This window comes from Tupaia chinensis, unplaced genomic scaffold (genome assembly GCF_000334495.1).
Source record: "Tupaia chinensis unplaced genomic scaffold, TupChi_1.0 Scaffold000081_1, whole genome shotgun sequence".
In the NCBI taxonomy this organism is placed as follows: Eukaryota; Metazoa; Chordata; class Mammalia; order Scandentia; family Tupaiidae; genus Tupaia; species Tupaia belangeri.
The window spans coordinates 5,569,677-5,581,913 of NW_006159542.1; the positions used below are offsets into that span (position 1 = coordinate 5,569,677).

Below are 12,237 nucleotides of genomic sequence, written 5' to 3' on the forward strand. Positions count from 1 at the left end.
CTCCCAGTAGGTGGAACTAGGAGCTTATTGATAATTCATGCATACACATTTCCACACATCTATATATCTTCGTGTGCATACATTCATATATATATATATATTTTTTTTTGTAAATGAGTCCATATTGATACAGCTGACTCTAATCCAGCACCCCAGGGTTTATTCTGTCCATCTCCCTTCCTCACCTGTAACTTCTTCCAAGAGAAACCTGCCTCTTATTATCTAAAACAGTTACTTTTATTGTTGTTTTTAATTGCCAGAGGATGCATGAGCTTGCCAGAGAAAGACAGAAAGACCAAGAGGAAAGAGAGACGGCATCCCCAGTGGGGCACGACCATGTCACAAACCCTTCTCCAGTCCTCCAGCCTATTGGGATTGGGGACATGTACATATGCACACGCTCTCAACAAAGGTACGCTTCTGTTTTCAGGAAGACGCTACACAATATTTCTTCCTAAACTGCTTGGTAGAGTTCATTTATGAAAACATGTAGGCTGGGCATTTGTTTTTTGGATTTTTTTTTTTTTTTGGATGGGGAGAGGTTTTTGCTATAGGGCGCGGGCGCTCGCCAGACAGACAGAGAGAGACAGAAAGCGAGAAATCACCCTCCAGGGGGGATGGGCACGCCGCAATCCCCTCTCCTCCATTCTCCTCTCGGGATCTTGGGCACGCACGCACACGTGCCCGGCGTGAGTTTTAAGCCACCGGGTCCGGGACACGAACCGCGGTCGACTATGTGGGAGTCCAGCGACATAGCCATTACGCTAACTGCTGGTTCCCCTTTTTGGGTGGTTTTTTTTTTTTTTTGGATGGGGAGAGGTTTTTGCTATAGGGCGCGGGCGCTCGCCAGACAGACAGAGAGAGACAGAAAGCGAGAAATCACCCTCCAGGGGGGATGGGCACGCCGCAATCCCCTCTCCTCCATTCTCCTCTCGGGATCTTGGGCACGCACGCACACGTGCCCGGCGTGAGTTTTAAGCCACCGGGTCCGGGACACGAACCGCGGTCGACTATGTGGGAGTCCAGCGACATAGCCATTACGCTAACTGCTGGTTCCCCTTTTTGGGTGGTTTTTAATGATTCTCTGACAGATATAGCGGCTATCAGGTTATCCATTTTCTCACTTTCTCTCTCTGTCTCTGTCTCTGTCTCTCTCCAGGGAGCACATGTGTTTTCTGGCAATTAAAAAAAAAATCCCTGTTAAACAAATACAGTAGGATCTTCAAAAGTTCATGGAAAATGCATATTATGAAAAAAATTATGAATAGACTTTTAAAATTTCTTACACCGAAAGCAACTTGTACTTGAATTCCATTTTTCCGGGAAATTCTGAAGTCATTTTGTAGAGTAACCACATCCTTTCTCCCACTAGGGACAAACAGAACGCTGCCTTGGAGAGCTTGTCACATTATCCTCTCCCAGCAAAATTCCTTCAGGAAGCACAGGGACACAGGTAAGGTCAAACAGCCTGAAGACAGAGGGGTTCTGAGCTGTAGACCCGGAGATCTAGGCCCGTCTCTCAGCCACCCCTGTCCCTCCCTCTGGTCCTCAGGCCCCCCAGGTATAAGGCTGAGGTCAGGGCTCTGTGAGTGTAGACTGATTCCTGCCCTCTTTCCTCTCTCAGGGACAAGCTGAGGGTGGCCCCTACTGCTCATCAAGCCCCTCTGCGATGTGCAAACCTCACTGTGGATCCTGGCTGCTACTGAGCTTCCTGTAGCCCAAAGATAAGCGTTCCTGAAGAGCAGGGTCTGATTGCTCAGTCCACATATCAGGTGAAGGCAAAAACCACCAAGACTTCTTAGCAGGGTTCATTCCTTTGATAACAATGCCAGCTCCGTGCGGTGTTCAGGCCACGAGGCCAAGGACAGCATTCAAGGGCAGGGCTTTGGAGGCAAAGCCAGCAGCTGGGAATCCTGCCACAGCCACAGCCATTCTCTCAAGCCAAGAATAACTCCTGAACACCTACTGTGTGCCAGGCACCACCCCGGGCAGGGGATATGGTGTGTAAAGCACACTCAGCCTCTGCCATGCAGCCAACGGTGGGAGCCAGTCATTAAATAAACATGTACGGATGGGATAAGAGTTCCCCTCCCAGAGCCGCAGTGAGGGTTGAGATGAGACGTGTAGATAACTGCTACCTGCGTGTGTTCAGCAAAGGCGGGCTGTTCCCAGGCTCAGTCCAGAGGGGACAGGCAGGAGAACAGACAAACCCTACTGTGGAGAGACCAGCCCAGCCCAGGTGTCTTCATCGATAAAGGGGACACACATCAGGCTCCAGGAAAAGGCCAGCACCTCTGACAGATCTGCAAATCAGCAGTTCGTCCTCTCAGCATCACCGAGACACGACTTCTGTACCAGACACTCGCTGGGTCCCCACCCCTGGACAACCTCAGGAGTGGAGGACACGGGGCCAGGAAGAATCCAGAACCATACTGGGCGTTAGAAGCTTGATTTCTAAGAGGACTCACTGTCCTTGGTTTTCTTCTCTGCAGTCTTTAAATATTTGGTCAGGTCAGGTTGCGAGGGAAGCAGAGGAGCAAAGTACATGGCCTTTGGAGGGCCCAAAGGGCCAAGACTCGGGGGCCTGGGTGACCCTGGGCAAGTTACTGCACCTCTCTGAGCCTCTGTTCTTCATCTAATAAATGGTGCCGTTACTGCTCGCCACAGGGCTTATCGAGTGGGTTAAATAAAACTGTACCTAAAATGTTTAGCACAGTGCCTGGTTCCTAATAACTGGTTAATAAATGGCAACTGCTACCATTACGATTATTGTTAAATGCCAATCATTCTCCGTTGTCTTTAAAGGAACAAAGAAAGTTTGAAGGGCCATTCTTGGGCGGGACTTGAAGCTGGGCGGTAGGTGCAAAGGATTAAGAAAGATTGAAGCTAAATTCTGAAAGGAGTGTCAGCCCCCACTGGGAGGGTAGGAAAGTTCCAAGTCCCAGGGCCCCCTGCCGGGTAAATTCTAGGAACCTGGCTGACCTCCTAGGTGCCTCTCCACTTGGGGCAGCGTGTCCTGCCCGCTTCCCTGGATTCAAACAGGGCTTCAGAGCTACGTGGGCTGAAGCGCACAGCCGAGCAGAAGGCACATTTTCCCCCCAGGAAAGCGTTGCACAGCAGCAAGGAGCCCTATTTACAAATAAAGCCGGTTCTTGGTTCTGCCACCCACACAGTCGAGCCCCTTTATTCCATTTCAATACACCTAATTCCACTGAAAGTGCATTGGCAATAAACAGAATTAATCAGCTCTGGATGCCGGAGTGAATGCAGGCAGGTGCCAGCGCGTCCGAGGGGCCTTGGAGGGGAAAGCAAAATAGCGACAGGGAATATAAAATGCTTTACTGCGGAGGGGACTGGAGATGGAAAGGACTTTACGGAAGGAGGGCATTTTATGAGCAAATAAAGCCTTTGATGGCCTACAGCTGAAAGGCGAACTAAAGCACCTGGGAAACTTCTCTGGAATATTCGGCCTCTGTCTTGTTTCAGAATGGAAAGTGCTTTATTGTCGGTGTTTTCATGATTATAGAAGTAATGCTTGCTGCATTCGGATCCTGTGGAAGGACGTGGAGAAGACAGTGAACACCACCCATAATCTTACCCCTCAGGATCACCACCCTTGACATCTTGGTGTGTGTCCGGTGTCTGTTGTCGAAGCATATTTCTGCATACTTACAATACAGACGAGGTCCTCTTAGACACCCTTTGTTTTACAGCCTGTGTTTCCCACTGAATAAGAGACCTTGGACAACCTCCCACATCTCTAAGTGCAGATCCCGATCACATTCTTTTCACGGCTGCATGACCGCGAGGGCAGTACATGCCCTGCGCCACGTGCTTGGTTCTGTTTGCCTCACCAGCATCATCCGCACTCGCTCCCAACCCAGCTTTCCGCCCTCAGCCACACTGGCCTTCCTCTACAACTGGGAATGCTTCTTACCCCTTCAGGGACCTATCATTTGCTATTCTTCCTGCCTGAAATTTGGACTTCCTTGTTCACATAATTAGTTTTGTTCTCTTCTTGTCATTTCAACCGAACTATTTCTTTCTCCGGGAAGCCTTCCCAGATAGCCAAGACCAGGACTAATCTCCCTTGTTACCCATTCACATGGCTTGGTGTGGTTCGGATCTTGGTATTTATCATAACTGTAATTAAACAGTTGTGTAATTTGCTTTTGCTTTTTATTCCCTGCCTCATCCTCTCAGTAGAACATGAGTTTTAGGAGGTCAGAGACTGTCCATGCTGTGGCCGGAAGCTGCAGAGTGTTATGTGTGGCACAGAGGCGTCATCAGTAGTGTCCTGCTGATTAAACAGAAGGGAAGGGAGAGGGGGCAGCCATGGACACCCCCTGCATGTAATTTCCACCTCCTTCCTTCCACAGCAAATGGGATCTGCCAGCAGGTTACTGGTTTCGGCATCTCTCTACGGTTTTGGGAACCTACAGGTGAAGGAGAATGGAGTATATTCCTGGTGTCTGGGCACCCCTGGCCCCCCAGCTGGGAAAATATGCAGACCTCAGAGAAAACTTCAAAGATCAGCTAGCCTCATAGTGAGCAGCTGGTAAGCAGCAGGTCCCAGGACTCCTGTACCCTGCATAAGGCAGTCCCAGCCTTGGTCAGATCTTGGGTTCAAATCTCACCTCTGACATTAGAAAGAATTTGACCTTGGGTAAGTCAGTTCAATTCTGAGCTGTGTTTTTTTCTGCTGCAAACTGGGGGCAATATACCTACATTGTCACTGAGGAGGGTATAACACAGTGCTTAAGAACATCAACTTAGGGATCAGCAGATGACATGATGGTTACGTTGCTGGATTGCCATGTGGCCGACAGTTTGAATCCCAGACTCAGTGGCTTGAAACTCATGCCAGGCTCCTATGCATGCTTGCCCAAAATCCCAAAAGGAGAATGGAGAAGGGATTGTGGGGTGGCCATCCTCGTTGGGGGCTGATTTCTCACTGTCTGTCTCTCTGTCTCTCTAGTGAATGCATGCACCCTATAGCAAAAATCTCTCAAAAACAGAACAAAACATAAACTTAGACTTTGGTGGGGTGAGTTCAAATCCCACCTCTAACACCTCTCAGCCGGGTGACCCTAGGCAGGTTGCTTATCACTGCTCTGAAATCTGCCACCTGTAAACATGGGAAAAGCACATTCCTTTTTCATAATTTGTTGCAAAAATTAAATAAAATAATGAATGGAAGCATTGATCCCAGTGCCTGGTCTATGAAGGGGTCTTTGAAATAGTCATGAAAACTGTGCATTATGAAAAAAACTCTACATGGACTTCAATCTTTTTTTGCACCAAAATAAACTTGTACTTCAATTCCATTTCCCCATGGGCTTTCGAAGTGCCCTCGTGGTAGCTGCTCAATAAAGAGATGAGCTGGTCCTAAGAGGTGCAGCCGTCAGTAATCAGGGAGTAAGAGACGCTGTGTTCTCGCAGGCTTCCTCTCTCCTTCCCCTACCATGGATTCAGTCAGAATAGGTTCACCATCAGCCGAGGGCGGAGCCCAGTGGCGCAGCGCCTGACATCAAGGAAAGACGCTGAGTTCGGCATCACACAGCCTCCTCTTAAAGAAGGACCAGAGAAAATCGCTCTGAGGCCTCTGGAGAAAGAACAAACTGGGCTTCTCAAGCATAGCTTTCTTTTTAACCTTACAGAGACCACAAAGGTGCTTTGCTCTGTGTGTCAGGGAGATCAGAACGAAATCCGTGGCCTGACTGTGGCTGGGGCTGCAGTCCCACGGGGCAGGCGCCCTGGGGAAGGACCTCAGCCCAGCTCCTCTCTTTCTCTCTGTCCCCATTTTTCTTCCCCCCAATTTCCTCACTCACAGCAAAAAATGTTTTTACTGTGTTTAAAAATCGCCTCCAACCTCTGTTAAAATTGGGGTGGGGGATAAATGGCATTAAACTGCATAGACACTAAGTGCAGCGTGCTATAACCGACTGGACTAGACTCCAGAACAGGAAAAAGACACTAGCGGAAAAACTGGTGAACTCCGAATAAAGGCTGCGGTCTATTGAACAGTGTCACACAACGCCAGTCCCCTGGTCTTGGGAGATGTGCCCTAGTTACATATGACGTCAACGTTACAGGAAGCTGGGCACTGGGTAAATGAGAACTCTCTTTGTAACATTTGCTAAATCTAAATTATTCCATGAAAACCAATGTATTAAATAAAAATTGCACACAAAATACCATGAGGTTGTTTCCTCCTGGAGTTTCAACAAAGTCATCACTTCTACCTGCTGAAACTATAGCAAGCCCCAGACCCAAGGCATCTCAGAATCAACTAGACTCGACCAACATTTGTGGGGTAGCTGGTGCCTGCCTGGCTGGCCTGGTTATGAGCATGGCTCTAGAACCAGACTCCTGATTCCTGGATGGGAATTCTGACTCACAGCTTATCGACCATACAACTCTCTGAGCCTCAGATACTGTAAAATGGGGCTCACAAAAGGACCTGTTTTCTCAGGGCAATGTGAGGCTCAAGTGCTTGGAACAGTACCTGGGTAATAACACACACACAATACCCACTAATTCTCATGCTTATGGTAGCAATAGCAGGATGAGACGATGGTGACGTGTGTTGGTCCTCTGGGCTGTTGTAACACCGTACCATAGGCAAGGTGGCTTCTAAACAACAGGAATTTATTCCTCACAGTTCTGGAGGCTGGAAGTCCTGAATCAAGGCATCAGCAGATTCAATGTCTGGTAGACATTGAAGGGCCTGCCTTCTGGTTTATAGAAGCTGCCTCCTTGCTGTGTCCTCACATGGTAGAAGGGCCAAGGCAGTTTTCTGGAGCCTGTTTTTAAGAGCACTAATCCCATTCCCAAGGGCTCCACCCTCATAACTTAATCATCTCCCAAAGGTCCCACCTCCTAATACCATCACCTTGGGGATGACGATTACAGTATATGAATTTTAAAGGGACACAAACATTTAGTCTATAGCAACACTTACCATAATAGTTAATATTAGTGTGTTCCTCATTTGATCTTTTCAATAATCCTGAGAAGGGAATGTTACTTGCTATTATCACACAGGAAAGGGAAGCTCAGACAGCGCAGGGACTCTCCAAGGACACACAGCAATGAGAGCAAAAGCAGGAAAACCGGGCTTTGAACCTGATCCTCCTGTCTGCAAACTCAGAGCCCTCCCCAGCCTGCCATACTTCCTAAGAGAACCAGCAGAAGTCTCATCTCTAGCACACCAGCCTGTCTACCACAACACTTCAGCAGGCGCCATGCTGATCCGCCATGACCTCTTCTTCTCCTCTATGTGGGGAACGAGGTGCCCATATGCATTGGTGGGGCATTCCAGGCCCTTTATCAGAGGCACGATCTCACCTCATGCTCTGTCCTCCCTGCCTCACACACGGACTGGTGGCCCATCTGCTCACCATGCCAAACTCACAGTCCTTCAGCTGGGGCTTACTTTCATCTCCAGCTGCTTTCCCATTCACCTCCTTCTGAGCCAAGGCTTGGCTCAATGCCACCTGTCCCGTGGTCACCACTCCACATCTGCGACCACGGCATCCTGGGCATCAGGATTTAGCCTCAACACACACTGCCATCCATCCTGGTGATCTACGTCCCAGGTCCAGTGTCCAGCGTCTCTGCCTCCCAGAGCAAGTTCCTGGCTCTCCCTTCTGCAAGTGGAGTAGTTGAGACTTGGGCTTTGGAATTAAGACGCCTAAGTTAAATCCTGCTCTGCAACTCACCAGCTGAGTGACCTTGGACAAGTCAGTTAAATCACTTTATGCCTCAGTGTCCCCACCTGGAAAATGTGGGTAACAACAAGTTAGCCCACAGGGCAGCATAAAGACTCAACGGGATGACACGTGTGAAGTGCATCACAAATGCAGGCCCTCTGTAAAGTGTGAGCCAATAATCTCACTTCGTTCTTTTTAAAATTTGCTCTAGGGTACATGCACTTGCTAGACACAGAGACAGAGGGAGAGAGAAAGTAAGAAGGCACCCTCCGGGGAGATGCAGCCATCCCTTCTCCGTTCAGAATGTGGGCACGCACACATGCCGCCTAGACCAGGACACGAGCTGCGCAGTTGGCCATGCTGTCCAGCTGCCTTCACCACCACGCCACTGGCGGGCCAAAATATCATTTTAATAATGCCAGTTGTCCCAGACTGAATGCCAGTCTCGAAGCTCGCAAGTGCAACCCAACTCGGCTCATGGCTTCCTCTCTTCCCTCTCCACACACCGTGACAAACTCTGAAGTCAGGGCCGTCACAGGCCGTCCGTGGTGTTTGCAAATCAGCAGCCCTGAAGAGCTGGGGCTGGCCTGCTGCCCAGAACCACGCAGGAGGCTCCCCTGCTGCTCTGAGCTGTGGGTTAAAGGATCCACAGCCAGGGGTGGGCCCCAGCTGGGCCCAGTCCTCCAGGTGGGGTGCTGACTACTCTGCTGGAAGCCCGATTAAAACCAGCGGCAAAGCGCTCAGGGAACAGAGCCTTCCCTCCGCCAGCCCCTCCCCTCACCTTGAGCCCGCTGCTTTCCGACTCAGAGCCCGGGTCCACACCGGTGATGTAAATGCCAAGGCCGTACTCAGCTCCCCCACGGATGGTGAGGCCCAGGGACCGGCCATCCCCCAGCACCAGGTTCACCTGCAAGAGGGAGAGGAGACAGCATCAGAAGGTCTGGAGGGAGCCACGCCCTTCGGGGACACCAGGCTGTGGAGCCCCTCCTCTTCCTTGTAGAGCAGGATCTATTGTGGCCTGCCAGGAGGCCCAGGCCACAGCCTGGACGACCCCCTAGAACATTCTGGTTCTGCCCCAACTCTGCTCGGACTTTCTCAGTGAGGGCAGGACCCTCTCCCGCTCTGGGTCACAGGGTAGCTGTGTAAAAGGCACTGATGGAGGTGACCTCTAGGGGTCCCCCTGCGCCACATCCCAGAGCACTTGGACATTTCAGTGTTCACACATTCTTCACAGCAGGGGGTCACGTGCCCTCTCTACTGCCACTGGCCACCTTATAGGGGGTGACTGTTCAGGTCCTGGGGTCTAGGCCCAGACTCCTCCTTCCATCTTCCCTCCTCAGGGTCAAGGCTCAGCTCAGACTCGGGACCATCACCACTCTGCCTGCCCCGGGGGTCTCCTCCCCGTCCCCCCCAGCCTGCTCCAGGTCTGGAGCCTCCTGGGAGTCTCCTGCCAGGGGTCGGGCAGGGGTCTTTTGCCTCCCCGTGGGCTTCTGCCAGCTGAAGGGCTCCTGCCATTCCTGCCTGGGATCATGCCTGTGGCACAGAGAAGGTGCTCAGAAAACCCTGGCTCTCCTCATCTTCCAGACCGCACCTCGGGCAGGCCAGCAAAGCTACTGCAAGTCTGACCTGGAAAGAGCACCGGGGCCTTCCCCACGGGAGGCGGGGCCGTGGGCTGTTGCACCAGTGGGGACAGGCCGTGGGGATGCGAGCCCTCACTGGTCCTCGCCTCTGCTGTCAGAGAAGGACCTGACTGGGTCCCTTCAAGACACTCGTGACATCGCTGGGTAGTAAGGAAATGCTGAGTAGAGACTGTGGGCTGCCTGTTCCCCCCACAAAAGTGTGGGGACCCTTTTTAGGGCCAAGGTACCTTTCTGGTCGTGTTGGCCACTAATGGTTCAGAAAGTCCCTTCTTGAGAACTGCCCCAGAGAACTGGCCCTCCCCAGCAGCTCCTCAACTTCCCCAGCCACCAGAGATGGGGTGAAGACAGGCCTGCCTCCCGCCTCAGTCAGGGCAACTCTGCGGGGCCAGCCCCTCACAGTTCCCTGCTGTATGACACTGAAGCCAGTCCTCCCTCTGCCAGTCCTACACAGGACCAGCTGGTGGCCTGGTGGTTAAAGTGGCTGGATTCCCCATGGCCGACTGCGCAAATCGAGCTCCGAACCCAGAGGCTTGAAAAACATGCCTATATTGGGGCTGGCAGGTGGCGTGGTGGTTAAGGGCGCTGGACTCCCACATGGCCGACCACAGTTTGAGTCTCAGACCTGGCAGCTTGCTTTCTCTCTCTCTGTTCCTCTCTCGTCAAATTAAAGTAAAATAAGTAAAGATAAAAAAAAAGAAAGAAAGAAAACATGCCTGTGTATGTGTGCTAGTGCCCAAAATCCTGAAAGGAGGAAATGGGGGAGAAGGGACTGTGACATGACTGTCCCCCACGGCGGCGGTGGTGGTGGTGGCGTGCTTCCTTACTCTCTGTCTCTCTTTCTCTCTTCAGTGAGTACATGCACCTCCTGGTCAAGTTTTTTAAAATTTAAAAAGTGGATCCATTATGTTATCACCTCCGGAAGACAGAGGGTAAAATGGGCCATCTGGTCTACAATCCTTCTGGAAGCTCTCGTTCCTCCTTTGCTGGCTCCTGGAGGCACTTGCATTCCCCGCCCCCTGTCCCAGCCTCCATGCTCAAAGCTGCGAGTGCAGGAGCATCGTCTGCTCACTCAGGCTCTGCCTCCAGCCTCACTCTCCCTTTCTCTGCCCGCCCCTCCTGTCTCCCTCTCATCATGACCCTGTGATGACACTGGGCCTGCTTATCACCTGGGATAACTCCCCATCTCAGGACCTTTCGCTTAACTGTACCTGCTAGCTCCTTGTGCCTATAGGAGACTATTCACAGGTTCCAGGAGGAGGAGGAGGTGGACGTCTTCAGAGCAGGGGGCATTATCTGTCTGCTCTGGGACTCTCTGAGCTGCCTCTTCCAGGCAAAGCTCAGTCCCAGGGTCTATTCTAGGAGCCAGGCCTCAACATGGTGCCTCAGATACAACCACTGAGCCTCAAAGACTGAAGGGCAGCCAGAGAAACAGGTGGGAAGATGAGTCTTCCAGGAGCAACAGCGTGCACTAAAATACAGCCCAGAAACAGGACAGAGCATGGTTGTCAGTCTCACCCGGAGGGCTCCGTGCGCTGGAGCATGGAGCAGAGGGAAAAGCAGGGGTACGATTCTCCCAGGAAGCCTGGGCTTTGAGCAGGAGTGTCAGGCTCAGATCTGTAAGTCAGAAGGCTCTGGGGGAGGGGACAGGAGAGGGGACAACTTTCTGAAGATCCTCCAGGAGGAGATGCCTTAGGATGGTGGTGGGCTGAGGAAAGGAAGCTCAGGCTAGGGGGAAGGCAGTTAATCTGCTTTCCCTGGAACCCCAGTGCCTAACTGCACAGAGCTCCCTCACCCCACCCCTATGTTGTGTTTTCAGGGCACAGGAGGCCAGGCCAGGCCTGGGGTGTATACTCCAGGACCCCAATCCACTTACTGGTACCTGGAGCCCATCCCTCTTCACCCCCCACTCCCACCTGGGTCCTGCCTGCTCCAGGACTAGAAGATTCCAGGAAGGAGGAGCCAGGGGATCTGGGTGGCTGCAGGAAGCCCAGGAACACACAGATGGCAGCGAGCTCTGCACAGCCCCTCGGAATACTAAGGAGGACAACAAACCTCCCCGCCGCCTCCTCGTAAATTCTTTACATCAGAATAAAATTGAGCCTTTATCACCGAACTGTAATAACAGTTCTATCAACCACAGGGTAATCTGCCTCAATCACTGCTGGAAATTCACCCAGCGTTCGAGATGAAACAGAATTCATCTACAGGAAAGCAAATGAAACCGTGAGAGGCGGCCTAGCACAGAGAAAAAAAAATGACTGCCACTAATAATATTAATATAATAGTAATAACTCACTGAATTAGTCACAAAATACACCGAGTATTTCCTGGGTCCCAGGAACTGTGCTTCACACACATTACCCTGTTTAACCCTCACTCCTCTGTGATGGTTTCTGTTACCTGCATTGTCCACATGAGGAAATGTGGCTGGGGCTGGGCTTCCCCAGGCTGTCTGCAGAGCCAGGAGCTGAACCATCACACCACACTGCCTGCATCCTGTCAAGGGTGCCTGCCCCTCTCACTTGCTCTCTCCATCTCTCATGGAAGAAATAAATAAACTTTTTTAAATTAGATTTTTGCCATAGGGCACATATGCTCATTGGAGAGATACTGAGAGAGAGAGGGAAAGTGAGAAATCACACGCCAGGGTATGGCCATGCCGCAATCCCTTCTCCTCCATTCTCCTCTTGGGATTTTGGGCATGCATGCACATGCGCCCAGCGTGTTTTGCAAGCTGCTGGGTCTGGGACTCCAACCACAGAGTTAACTATGTGGGATCCAGCAGCCCCAAAACCATGCCACCTGCTGACCCAATAAATAAACTTAAAAAAAAATTGGGGAGGGGGGCCAGCAGATGGCATAGCAGTTAAATCGCTGGACTC

General features: G+C 51.4%; 1 protein-coding gene across 1 annotated transcript in view; it reads right to left on the minus strand.

The window, feature by feature from the left end:
• WHRN (whirlin) overlaps positions 1-12,237 on the minus strand; it is a gene marked incomplete in the record, with an annotated part of 108,332 nt that overhangs the window by 56,329 nt on the left and 39,766 nt on the right. The window contains 1 exon segment of the mRNA XM_027769617.1: positions 8,497-8,622. Coding sequence (XP_027625418.1) covers positions 8,497-8,622 — 126 coding nt within the window.